Source organism: Fukomys damarensis, unplaced genomic scaffold (genome assembly GCF_012274545.1).
Source record: "Fukomys damarensis isolate Sample0158 unplaced genomic scaffold, DMR_v1.0_HiC HiC_scaffold_32, whole genome shotgun sequence".
In the NCBI taxonomy this organism is placed as follows: domain Eukaryota; kingdom Metazoa; phylum Chordata; class Mammalia; order Rodentia; family Bathyergidae; genus Fukomys; species Fukomys damarensis.
The window spans coordinates 30,833,898-30,847,251 of NW_022900944.1; the positions used below are offsets into that span (position 1 = coordinate 30,833,898).

Below are 13,354 nucleotides of genomic sequence, written 5' to 3' on the forward strand. Positions count from 1 at the left end.
TTTTTTTTTTTTTTTGAGACAGTTTCACTAAGTCACTAAGTTGTCTAGGCTAGTATCAAACTTGGCATCCTCCTGTCTCAGCCTCCCTGAATAGTGAGATTACAGGAGGGCACCACCACATCTGACTTCAGCTTCTTAACATGAAAGCCTATCATATGTACGGCCTTAAAAATAAAAAGTGACTAGGGGCCAGGGATTTGGCTCAGTGGTACTGCCACCTGCCTGGCAAGTACAAGGTTCTGGGTTTGAACCCCTGTACAAAAAACAAAACAAAACAAAAACACACCACAGTAAAACATAAAATTATTAAAAAGATATACACAGGAAGAAAAGTACTCTGAGTTCAGGTGTGGCCTTAAGGATGCTCCATCTGGAGTGAAGGCCACAATCCTGGGCCTGACACAGCATCCCAAGGATACACTGGAGGCAGAACCTCCTCAAGTGCGACTGGATGAAGTCCAAGTGCTCGTCCCTGTAATCATGTTCCTTCTCCAGGATGCTTACTGCATCACACTGTAGGGGAGAGAAAACACAGTCATCTTTCTGTCTATGTACTTCTGAAAGCTACTTCTTTTCTTATATAAGAGACACACTATTTTTCGGTAACTGAACTTAATTTCTATTTCCATCTCATTCTACTTTATCACTATCAGTTTAGATCAGATGACCTAGTTTATGTAGCCTTAAGAAAACCACTTTTAGTTGAGTTTCCCCACAACTCAGTAGTGCTTTCTGGAGATTATCCTAGAGCACACACAAACTGAGTGATGTTGTGTTTCTAGCAGCAACGTTAAATTATCCTGACACATTTGATATATCTTAATGAATATGGAATAGTATAATTCACCAAAGCTTCTCAAACTTTCTTTCAGATGGTGACTGTTCACTGGCCAAACCCAGCCATGCTTACAATTCCCTGGACGCACCTTTGTGCACACCACCAACACTGGGATCCCCAGGTTATGAGTCAGCACATTGTCACCCAGAGGCAGGGCAACATTTTCTTCATCAGAGCCTGAGGTCAGAGGCCCTCTTCTCTGTGGGGAACCCTGACAACCTTCTTCAGGCTCGATATAGTCTTGAAAATCTTTCACAACTACAGAGGAAAAGGAAAAAAATATTATACATACACCAAATAAAAATACAGTGGCTTTAGGAAACAAAAAAAGGCAGTATAAACAGTAGTGCGTGACAAATCGAGTCATGTTAGACTGCAGCATTAGGGATTTGGGGATGGTGATACCAATTCTGACATATTCAGTCTGAGCTTTATAAATTCAGAGAGCAGCACAAAAAAAAAAAACCACTTGAAAATACCAGAATAGTTGAACTGCTAGCTTCACACAGGTGACCATTAGATATTGCTTTCACTAACAAAACGTGTCGAAGTCCTCATTAGAAATGTTTACCAAAACACTGAATTCCGTAAGAACACGCGCTTCTCACACAGCTGCACTATGCCAGCACTAAGTAATGAGGCTGTACCTGCACAGCACCAACTGCACACTTTGTCCTCATTCTCACTCTTGGGAACTCAGTCTTATCTCTAGGGCCCATGCCTAACACAACAAGGGTCAGTGCCACGGAACATTTTGTGGCACACACATTCACCACTCTGGCTAAGCAGGGTCTCCAAGCTGAGTGGCCAATGGCCTCAATTAAACCAAGTGACCACAAGGCCCAGAGACCTGCACTTTATGTGGGCATTCTGAGACTTGAGTGTCAGGCCAGAAAATAAACACAGGATGGTTAAAGCTACTTTGAGCCACAGAAACTAATAGGCAGCTACTCTTCTCTTCTAATAAAACTCAAAAGGACTAAGGACCCTAAGACCTTTTACTTTCACCAACAAGCTCACTAAGTAAATGCAAGTAACAGCACTACAGAGGACCTAGAGAAAGGTTCACATTCTCCTTTTCACCCATAGAACAGGTCTTCAATGTTTTAAAACAATGAGTTTATTTAGAGATTTTGGTAATCAGAGTACAAGGTGAAATTATCTGGCACCAACTGACTTTTAAATATTAAGTAAACTAAAAGTGAACAAAGTTCTCAAGTGCAGATGTGGTCATATTTCACCTCTAAACTTCTCTCTTTTTTATTTTTTTTGGTACCAGGGATCAAAGTCAGAACCTTACACATTCGAGGCAGGCTCGGTGCCACTGTGCTGAATCCCTGGTCCTCTAAACTTTTCTTTAAGTTATGCATATAATACAACCATCGATATAAATAATCTGCTCAAGTGATTCTTACTCTATTTTGGAAAAAAACAGAAGAACTTGATGTGGCTGTTGAAAGATCTTAAAAGGATAAAAGATTTTTATAGTCTCTTTAAAAGCACATTAACAGCTGGGCATGGTGGCACATGCCTGTAATCCCAGCACTTGGGAAGCTGAGGCAGGAGGATCACCATGAGCTCAAGGCTAGCCTGGGCTATATAGTGAAGTTCAAGGCCAACCTGAACTACAGAGTGAGACCTTGTCTCAAAAAAACAAAAACAACAACAACAACAAAAAAACATTAACTAAACTTCAAATCAATGGAAAATACAAAGCCTTACCTCAGTAAGATATGGAGGATACCTGCCTAAGGCTTCCTAGACAGTGAGCAGGGCAGAGCCTGGAGCAGGAAAACAGTGAGCTACAGCAGGAAGTGAGATGGGGTACAGTAACTCAGGCAGCCTGCTCCAACAGCCTCTATTACCTACAGTGCTGCCCAAACTGTGATATTCCACATATGCCAAGAAAATGGCCCAGAAACCTTGCATAAGACTAGTCACCCTCTATAAATAAATGACTTTAATGGTGTGTGGCTGTCTGGTAAGCAAAGGAAATGTACATCTTTTTAGTTAACTAAGCATTTTAGAAAACAAGTTGGGAGGCAGAGCAAATGTGCACAGCATACAGGTAAAGAAAATGGAAGATTGCCAGGAGTGGTGGTATATGCCTGTAATCCTAGCACTTGAAAGGCTAAGGCAGGAGTAATGCTTTGAGTTAAAGGCCAGCCTGAGCTACATAATGAGTTGAAGATATCACATATTTCTCTTATAAGAGAAAACCAGAGTGAAAATAAAGAGCAAAATAAAAGATATTTCATAGGAACTAGAGAGATCATTCGCAAAAGGGAAAGAGATTGAGAGATCAAAGGAGGGTGGAGGGAGGGGACGGGAAACAGGATAACAAATTAAGATGTGCTAGGTTCATGTACCAATTTCTTACAAGGAATGTAAACATTATGTACTACATACATTTAATAATAAACTAAAAGAAAAAAGAAAAATATTGAAACTGCTTAAAAAATAAACATATCTGCTGAAACACAAAAAAATTGAAGACTGTGTAATTCAGACAATAATTTGTCTTACGGGATACACATAATGTAATGACAGTAATTTCTCTCTAAAAAATAGGATGTTCAGTATTTTACAACAAGGGGCACCAGCCCACTTGGACCTCCTCTTCAGGACAAGAAGTGGGTACAAGGGAGTGGGTACAAAAAGGAGGGCACAAAATACCTTTGCTGCTGCTGCATCTCATCTTTCCCTCCTACCTCAATAACCACTCACTGGATCCACAGTTGTGAGAAGACCCCACAGATCCACATAAGCAAGAAAGACTAACCTATAAACAAGCACCACCTTCTGGTGACTCCCAGGAATGCTTTCCCTCTAGCTCAGATGGCGGCTCTTATAGTCAAACAGCTGCCACAAACCCTGGAGCACTGGGGACCCTAACCCTGAAAAAGACTGGCTGGCCACAGAGCAGCTTTCCAAAAGTGGCAGACTGGAGAGTGGCTGGATTGGAAACGTGGTTGGATAGGAGCCCTTCACCCACTCAGTACAATAGTTAAGGTCAATTAATTTGGGAAGCAGGAGTCCTCTGAACATGAGCGTGGCCAACTATTTTGCTCATTGCCCTCCGGTGTCCTCTTCTTTTCCTCCCCATAACTGACCAGAACTCTGATGTCTACAATACTTGGCTACAAAGAATAAAGACCACATTTCCCAGCCTCCTTTAATGATGACAGACATGTACCCTTCAGCTCTTTCTTCCTCTTCCTCCATCCTGCTCCCTGGAACATGGATGTGAAGGCCAGGGCTCTACTTGTTAGGAGGAAGAGAACCACACCCTAGAAATGACAAAGCAGGAAGCACAAAAAAAGTCAGGGACCTTGAGCCCTCAGCTCCCCAGTTCTGAACTACCTACTTCTAGATTTAATTTTTAGGAAAGAAAAATCTCAGTCTTATTTAGGCCATCATTATCTCGGGTTTTGTGTCATATGCAAATGAAACGAAACCTACATGACACCAATGACTTAGAGCATAAAATAAATTCAGTGTCTCATGCCAGAAGCTCCCTAAGAATAGAGCTTGTCTGTTGTATTAGTGCCTAGAACAGTACCCCGTAATGAGCAGACACTTTTCCTATCTGGGAAAAAGCAGCATCCCTGGTTTACCTCTTTTTCTCTGTTTTAACAGATCTTTACAATGTTATCACTCTAAGAAAACAGGTTAGAGAACTGAAGTCTCCAGTGCATTAAACTAGTCTGGATAAGAAGCGTATGTGCAATGGGCAGGAAACAGCTATTCAGCTTCAGAACTATGCTAAGAAGTTATCATTAGGGTCTCTATTTCAGAGCAAAGAGAACCATTATCTAAAAAGGTCAGTGGTTGAAGACAGATGAGCTGAGCTGCATAACAATCAGTATAGCACACATGTGGGTGACCCACACATCACACTGGCAGCAAACCAAAGAATAAGATGTTCAACTCCGTTTTAACTAATGTGGGACAGGAGCAAGACAAAGTGTGGAACAGGAAAACACAGAGCATTAAACTTAATTTGAAAAGCAGATCAAAATTTCTCAGCACTTCTGCCAATAAGTGTGAGGATCTCGTGTCATGTCTTACAGCCCTCGTCAATTCACTAAAGGGAGTGATGTCATCCTGTGGAACTAAGCCAGACTGGGCCAAGCCTGTCCTACCCAAGACAGCCACTGCTACCACAGCTCCAGCCCTGACCCCTCCCATTTCTCTGGCAAGGGGACAGAAGCTGATGTAACTGTACAGAAGCAAGGGAAAAGAAAAACAAGCTTCTGAACTGCAACGGGGGGAGGGTGGACAAACAAATTTTCTTTAAAATGAAAGTTCTTTGTTTTCAAAAGGACTTGGACATCCTTAGTCTTAAAATAGCTTTTCACTTTAATGACACCCAAAAATAACCTTTCTATTCTTATAAAAAACAAAAACAGTATTTGTTGGATTTCAAACAAAGCTTTTTTTAGGACTCCTACTAAACCTGCCTACAAGAGGGTAGACAGAACCTTCATGGAGTTCCAGAGCTGGGATCCAATTTGCAGACTCCAGCAAACCCCTACATATTGATGCTAACTTGGCAAAGCGGCAGAAAAGCCTGGAGAACCACAGAATTGATCACATTTTAGGAAGCAAGGAAAGAATTCTACTAAAACAGAAGCAACAAAGACAGTAAGAACTACTGATCCATCATCTTCAACTGCAGCATGTGAGACAGACTACTCTGAATATTTTTTTCAAAGTATTCTTGATTATTTGTAAGTGCAACTCTGAAATTAATGGGACAAAACAAAACACAACTCTATCTAAGTGAAGTCTCTTGACTAAACTGGAAGGTGGTTCTGACTATCCAGTGTCCACTGAATTTCCCAATTTAAAAAATTTTACTTTACTTACACTTCCGTTCCAGTTCTCTCATTTCTTCTGGTGGGATTTTCATTTTATCAATGTGCTCACGTAAAACACTAGCCCACTTTTGTAGAGATTCCATTATAGTCCAAGGCCTAGACATGTCCGCAACAAAAATGACCAGGGTCTCTGGCAAGGATTCAGCAGAAACTGCAAACTTCAGCAGACCTTTGTGGTAGAGGTCTCCATCCAGAATCCACACATTGCAGCGTGTATGATCTAAAAAATGAAGTTAAATTACGAATGGACAATGATCATCAGCAGAACCATCAGAAAAGTAACATTACGAAGATAAATTCCACACAGAATGCAAACATAAATCCTAACTGAAAAGGGTCCAAGAGTTCAAGAACAGCAATTCTAGGTCCTAATGCCTCACAAACTATTTATTTTTAAAATGTTTAAACTACTACAACAAGTATGTAGAACACCAGGTATAGTGGCACACACCTGTAATCTCAGCACTCAAGAGGGGTGAGGCAGGTGGACCACCAAGTTTGAGGCTAGCCTGGGCTACGTAGGAGGTTCAAGGAAAGCCTTGATACATATCAAGTATCTGCAAGTGAAAAAAAATTTCAGCAATGTCGAAGGAGTAGGGTAGAGATAATTAGTAGGGTAGAGATAATTTAGATGCTGATGGTCACTGGCCAAAGGCACTATAGTCTAAACAATCCATCGTCCTAAGATATCAGCAATCTGTGAGGTGGTTAGCAATTCCTAAGAACCTGTGGTTAAACAAGCCCTTCTTGTGTCAGCCATGATAAGCAGGGAACATACCAGAGAGTGCCAAAGAGACAGGACCTTTGTGTTTAAATGCCAAGATAAAATCACCACCTATAATAGTATTGCTGGATATCTGATGACATTAAGGAATTATAGTTCTTGGTATATAATAACATGGTTATATTTTTTAAAAAATGGTTATACTTTAGACATACTTTATGAAAGTATTCACAGATGATATGTCTGAAATTTCCTTCAAAATAATCCCACATGGAGTGTGGAAAAATGAGATTATAGTTGAAATAAAATTAATCAAAAACTGGTTAATTGCTGAAGGCCTATATTATGTACATTGTGGTCCATGATACTAGTCTATTTTATACATTTTGTTTTCTACAATAACATGCCAGAAAAAAAAAAAATATATATATATATAAATGTGTTAAATGCTGACATTTACACATGATTCCCAATCATAACTGGATACTCAAGGGCCAGGGATTTAGCTCAGTGGTGCTGCAGCCTGCCTCATAACTGGATGCTCAAACTTAGAATTCAATTCTCCCAATTGATAATACAGTTTTAGAAAATTTTAAGTACTTTTTAAAAAAAAGGACCCTGAGAAAGAATTCCTGAAATATTTTATTAACTTTTTTCAATAAAATCCAACATATACTTTTGAAACCTATTAGTTGCTTTTTTGGTATAATCAATCCATTAATACGCTATAAGATATGTATTCATGACTTTATTTCAACAGTATATGGTTGGGCTGGGGATGTAGCTCAGTGGCATTACACCTGCCTGCAAAGTGCAAGGTCCTGAGTTTGATCCTTGGTACTAAAAAAACAGTATATGCTATCTAAATCTAGCTAATTTTCAAATTCTCCCCCCCCACCTCTCTTTCTCTGTCTCTGTCTCTTGACATGCTCTATGTAGTTCAGGCTCACCTTGAACTCAGTATATAGTAGCCTAGGCTGGCCTCAAACTTGAAGTGATCCTCCTGCCTCAGTCTCCCAAGTGCTGGGATTATGTCTGGCTTGTATTTCAAACTCTTAATATACTTTAGATAGTGGTTTTAGGTTCTATGAATGCCTTAAAAAAATACTGTTTTGGAGGCTATGGGTGTAGCTCGGTGCTAGAGTGCTTGTTTAGCATGCTCAAGGCCCTGGGTTCAGTTCCCAGAACCAAAAAAACAAACAGGAACAATGCTCTGTACCTCAAACCTATGGGTTTTTTTCAGCCTTTTTCTTTCAATCTCTCTTGTCACTGCCCACCATATATAACTTTTCCACATGCTTGAAGACCATATACCTCCCATATAGCATTAGACTTCCCAACCCCGAAGGCAGAGGTCCCTTGTCATATCACACCACAAAGCAGATACAAGTCAGAGACTATTTCTTCTACTGTGAAATGTGTATTTATAACCCAGGCATGCCACACAATAAAAAATACTAGGAAATTTAAATATACATAATTAACCACAGGTAAGGGTAACTTTTCCACCAAACAAATATTCACAAGTAGGAAATCTAAAAAATATCCTATAAATGCAGAAGCAAAGTTTTTAAGATAATCTTAAAGGAATGTAAAATAGATGTTACCATGTACTTCAACTCAAACACACGTAAAATATGGCTAACATGACATTATCAGTCTGAAAAGTGGTTCTTCCATCTTGAAACAGATTCAGAGCACACACACTATATCTTGTCCTTTCAAAAGAAACAAGACAACTGGACATAATGGCACACGCCTGTAATCTCAATACTCGGAGGTTGAGGCAGGAGGATCACTAGTTTATAGCCAACTGGGGCTACATACACATTGAGAACCTGTCTCAAAACCAAAACAAACAAGACAAAATGGTAGCAGAGCTAACACCCTGTCTCCAGCATTCCATTACATCCCACATATACTCTTATTCTAGTAACCTGTAAAACAGGCACCATCATTCCATTCTACATGTGAGAAATCTCCAGTGTAGGGTGGTTAAATCAGTTACCTGAGGCTACAAAACTGCTGACTACAGGAGAAGCATCTTGAACCAGATCCACCTGGCTCCAAAGCCCAAGTTCTTTCCACAATAACCAGGGTGCCCTACAAAGATAGGAAGCAAAAGATGCAGACATGCTAGGTCTGCCTCAGCGGGCCATAAGTCCCAGCCCTACAACCACGGACTCCAATGGGCCTAAGGGGACACCTGATGCCTGTCCTTCTGACATAGGACAGATACCTTGGCACCAGGTCCACCTCCTGTCTTCCTTTCAAGTCCTTCAGGGAATGTTCATCAAGACAAAAGCAAGCAGGGGGAGCAGACAAAAAAAAAATCCCTGGAGTTCTAAAATGACCACTAAATTAGCATTCACACAATGCAGATTTCTAAGCTTTAACAAGAGACTCTCACTCACACTCTGTACTAAACAGACAGAAGAATTACAGTGCTAGAAAGGACCTTGGTTCAGCTTCCTCCATTTGGAACAAGCATATGAGAGACTAGAAGTGGGAGGACTGGCTCCCCTTACATCATGATCCTTACTGTTTAAATAAGTAAAGGCAAATACAATGAATGTAATTTAATCAGTACAATTCACCTTTAGGCTACAAAGATAACTTTTGTGCAAAACAAACAAATAAATATAGGTGCCAATAATTTAGTTTATAGCCATTAGAAAAAAAACTAACTTTGATCCTACAAGATCTTAAGAGAGTGTGATTGAGTAATTGTAAGCAAAGGTCACTACTTCATACATCTCATAATTATAAAAAAATTTCAAAGTAATAACTAATCCTTGAAAGAATGTGTATCATGTGCTTTAATCATCCTAACTACTATACAGATAGAAATTATTACTGTCCACTGCCACGACCACTCCAGTGGAATCTGCGTGACAATGCCGACCACCTGGCAGAAACCGGATCTGAGGTATCGTCCCCTCGGGGTCAAGCCTCCTGGAGGTCCTTGGCATGCACCGCATTAAAAGTCAGCCAAAGAAGGAATCGTTGGTTTCTTCGCCTGCAGCTTGGGGACAATGGGTTCTGTTACAATTTTGATTTATTTTCTATTGATCTCTGTGTGTTTGTGTTTTTTGAAAATGCCTAGTGGTTTTCAAGAAGGAGAAGGATTAGATGTACCCAAAGATATGGAGGATAAGAATGTCACTGTTTGGACACAGCCTTCTCAGTCAAATAATAACTGAACAGAAGGTGCATTTGAGGGGAATATTTCTTTTAAGGAAATAGTTCTCAGGAAAATAGCATGTAATGTTACAGACGTTACTGATACTTCATCAGAATTACCACATATTGTCAAACATCTGAGAAACAATGATTCATTGGGGAAAAAATGGCCACTGGCATATTATCAGCTAAGATGGAAAGAAAGCTTAAACTCCTGCTAACTTTTCACAATGTATTCTATAATGATGTATTTGGCAGGCGCCAACTCAGCAAGCGGAAATAGATGCCTAGAGAGATCAGCTCATTGCCCCTGACTTGCTATAAGGAAATAGAAATCTGTATAAAGGAAGCTCTTTGAAAAATAAATTTTGCAGCAGCATTTGCAAACTTCACCTCGGTGTTGAGTGCTTTTGTCTGACTGTCATCGCCGAACCTGCTCCCACCTTTCAGAGAAACTGTAATGATGTATTTGGCAGGCGCCAACTCAGCAAGCGGAAATAGATGCCTAGAGAGATCAGCTCATTGCCCCTGACTTGCTATAAGGAAATAGAAATCTGTATAAAGGAAGCTCTTTGAAAAATAAATTTTGCAGCAGCATTTGCAAACTTCACCTCAGTGTTGAGTGCTTTTGTCTGACTGTCATCGTCGAACCTCCTCCCACCTTTCAGAGAAGCTGTATCTCCTCGTGAAATCCCGTGTTTGCTGCCCTACGGTCGGTAGCAGTCTACATTTTTAAGTGTTTGCTTGCTTGCAATACTGGAGATTGAACCCAAACTTTGTACTGAGCTATATTTCCAGATCTTCTTTATTTTTTTATCTTGAGACAGGGACTCGCTAAGCTGCCCATGCTGGGCTCAAACTTATGATCCTTCCACTTCAGCCCTGCAGAGTGCAGAGATAACAGGCATGGACTACCATGCCCAGCTACTATCCACATTTTAAGGAATTAAAAGAGAAAACTGTCACCCCTGAACCTCTATTCCCTCTATCTCCAGAATTTTAACATTTCTAAACAGTCACAAAAAGACTCAAAAAACTATCCATGAATGTGTATGAAATTTTAGATTCTCTAGTAGAACCAGGCAGAGTAACAGTGGTGCCGTATCAGTCTGCTAAACATTTCCCTCAAAGAAAACTCCACAGCTTTAAAAAAAAAAATCTTTCTTGCTACCTTTATGTGCATGTCCAACTTTATCTTAGGGATTTCCTTTAATGTAGACACAAGTACCTAACAATCCCATTCCTGGTTTTTGCTAACATGCTTGGTAACAGCAAGTGGGCAAAATCTTGCAAGTGACCCACATCTCTTCTATTCTCTAGTAATTCTCTATGAACCAAAGAGAAAGCCAAGAATGCCTAGAAATGCTGCAGGAGTGAAAGACCTGAGTAAGCCCTTTACCATAGATCAATGTTTCACTCACCATCTCGGTCCTCATCATGAACACTGAGGTAGAGATACTCTAGGCCTCTTCCTTTTTTGCCATGGTCTGCTCCTTGTAGTTTGGTCATGAGAGTTGTTTTACCAGAACCATCTTCACCTATAAATAACATTTTCAAGAAGAAAAGGGGGTACTATTTATTCTGGACAAACATGCAAGTCAGGATAATCAGTTTAACAATAACCCACAACCTTTGGACCAAATAAGTCATGACATTCATATGACTAGGAACAACTAAGAATCAAGCAAACCCACAACTGAGGTTTCATTTTTCACAAACAAAATAGACCTGGTTGACTCTAAGAGTCACTGAAGGGGGGGACAGGGTAAACACGGCAAATTCCAACAACTAAAATGATACCCTATTGCCATTTTCCTTATTTCACAAAGAATGGAGAAAGGCAAGACAATGGGCCCTACCTATAATTTCTAACACATTCAAACCTTGGAAATGGTGGGACTACTTTCTCACAAAATAAACTTTACCACAAGAAATTCAAGAAATTTTCAATACAGAATTAACTTCAAAGTCTAGGAACTTTGAATTAGAAAACCTGATCATTCCTCACAATTATGAAGAATAGAAATTAGTATTTGTTTGATTTCAGTACATCTTCCTCATATTCTGAAGGTTGAGAAACTAAAGAAAATAATCATAGTTCTAAGTAAAACTCTAAAGTACAATTTCAGTAATTACTAAGTGCTTCCTTATCGCCCTCTGACCAATGAATAACACCCTCAAAACCCCCCCCAATATCAAGTAGAATTATCAACAAACATCACTAGACATTCTTGAGATTTAATAATATAGAATTACAGTCATGAAAGGTAAAAGGTATACCTCAATGATCCCCTGTCCATCCACAAGGCCGTATCTTTTTCAGGCTCTCTGAAGTCCATCTGGACCGTGGTGAGTGCTTGTCAGCCTGACTTCAATACCAGTTCATTCTGAGCTACCTGTCACTCAGCAGCCAAAGTTATCCTTCTAAAACAGAGCTAGTGATCTTGATCCTTCATTTTTTTTTAAGATCTCTGAAGTGCACTATAACCTACCACCAGTCTGAAGACTATCTGGTCCCTTCTGAAACAATAGGAAAACCACCAAAGTATTGATTCCCATAAGGGCTGGTAATGGAGCTAAGATAAAAGGCCTATGAAAATCTGGAGCCTTCAGGAAAAAACCATTAACTCTTCAGTCTTTCAAAATCTCCCCTTACCGTGCCTTAGTGGGCAACTACCAAGAGGCTTCTAAGTTTCCAAACAGCACAATGATCAACTCTGTGCCCCTGCATATTGACACTTACTCTTCAAAACACCCAATCCCAAAATTTCCCTTTCAACAGCACCAAACAATGTGATGCTCCCACAATAATCTGCCCATGGCCAACATGATGCCATCACCAGCACAATGTATCTGCTAGACTGAGACTCTTGTTAGTCCTTTTTTATTTTCATTTTTATTTTTTTCGTACCAGGGATTGAACTCGGGACCTTGCGCTTTCAAGGCAGGTGGTGGAACCTCTGAGCTAAATCCCCGGCCCTGAGACTCTTGTTAGTGTCTAAGGGCTGTGCTGTCCCAGTGCCCAGCCCATAGGTTCCATTAAAAAAATGGGTATGTTGGGTATGTTGTGGGAAAACATCCAGAACTCCTCACTTGTACAGGGAAACCGAAGCCACAGGGCTAAGGGACCTGACTCAGGGAATTGAGCAGTGAGGATAGAAATAATAAAGGAAAAGTCCTCGGTGCTGACTCTTAGGCCTGTCGTCCTTTGAAGAGTTCCTAAGACACTTAGGTACTGTTCTAGAAGACCGAGAAAAGCTCTCGTGGTCAAACTCCGAGCCCAGGCCATGTGCTCCGTCTTCTCCATCCAGCCTTCTCATCTACTCTCTCCTTTCTCCACATCGTCAGCTTGTGAACAGGTCACGGTCGCAGGGAGTTAAGGCCCATGTCGTGGCCGGGTGACTGAAGGAATGCACCGATAACCCCAGACAGCACCACTGGATTCCCCACAGGGGAAGCATCCCACCGTCAGCTGCAGGGGGCTTGGCGACTCTCCAGCTGTCCTACCAAGGCCTAGCGTGTGCCGTGCCCTAACCCGGGCCGGCAGGGGACAGGCGGCAGAAGGGGAGAAGCGGAAGGAGACCTGAGGGAGGGGCAGCGCCTCGCCCACCCCAGCGTCCCTGGGGAGCGCCCGCCGCTCACCGAAGACCAGGATGTTCTTGCCGGACGGCAGCTTGGATCTGGCGCGGGTGGACACTTCGCTCAGGATCGAAGACCTGCGGCGCA

At 41.0% G+C, this 13,354-nt stretch overlaps 1 protein-coding gene across 1 annotated transcript in view; it reads right to left on the reverse strand.

Annotated features, from left to right (window-relative positions):
- The window catches only part of Dync1li2 (dynein cytoplasmic 1 light intermediate chain 2), a 25,553-nt gene that overhangs the window by 10,180 nt on the left and 2,019 nt on the right, over positions 1 to 13,354 (reverse strand). The window contains exons 2-6 of the mRNA XM_010612367.2: positions 13,271 to 13,344; positions 11,050 to 11,166; positions 5,711 to 5,941; positions 927 to 1,096; positions 420 to 513 (exon numbers count right to left, since the gene is read on the reverse strand). Coding sequence (XP_010610669.1) covers positions 420 to 513; positions 927 to 1,096; positions 5,711 to 5,941; positions 11,050 to 11,166; positions 13,271 to 13,344 — 686 coding nt within the window. The remainder of the gene's footprint in view (positions 1 to 419; positions 514 to 926; positions 1,097 to 5,710; positions 5,942 to 11,049; positions 11,167 to 13,270; positions 13,345 to 13,354) is intronic.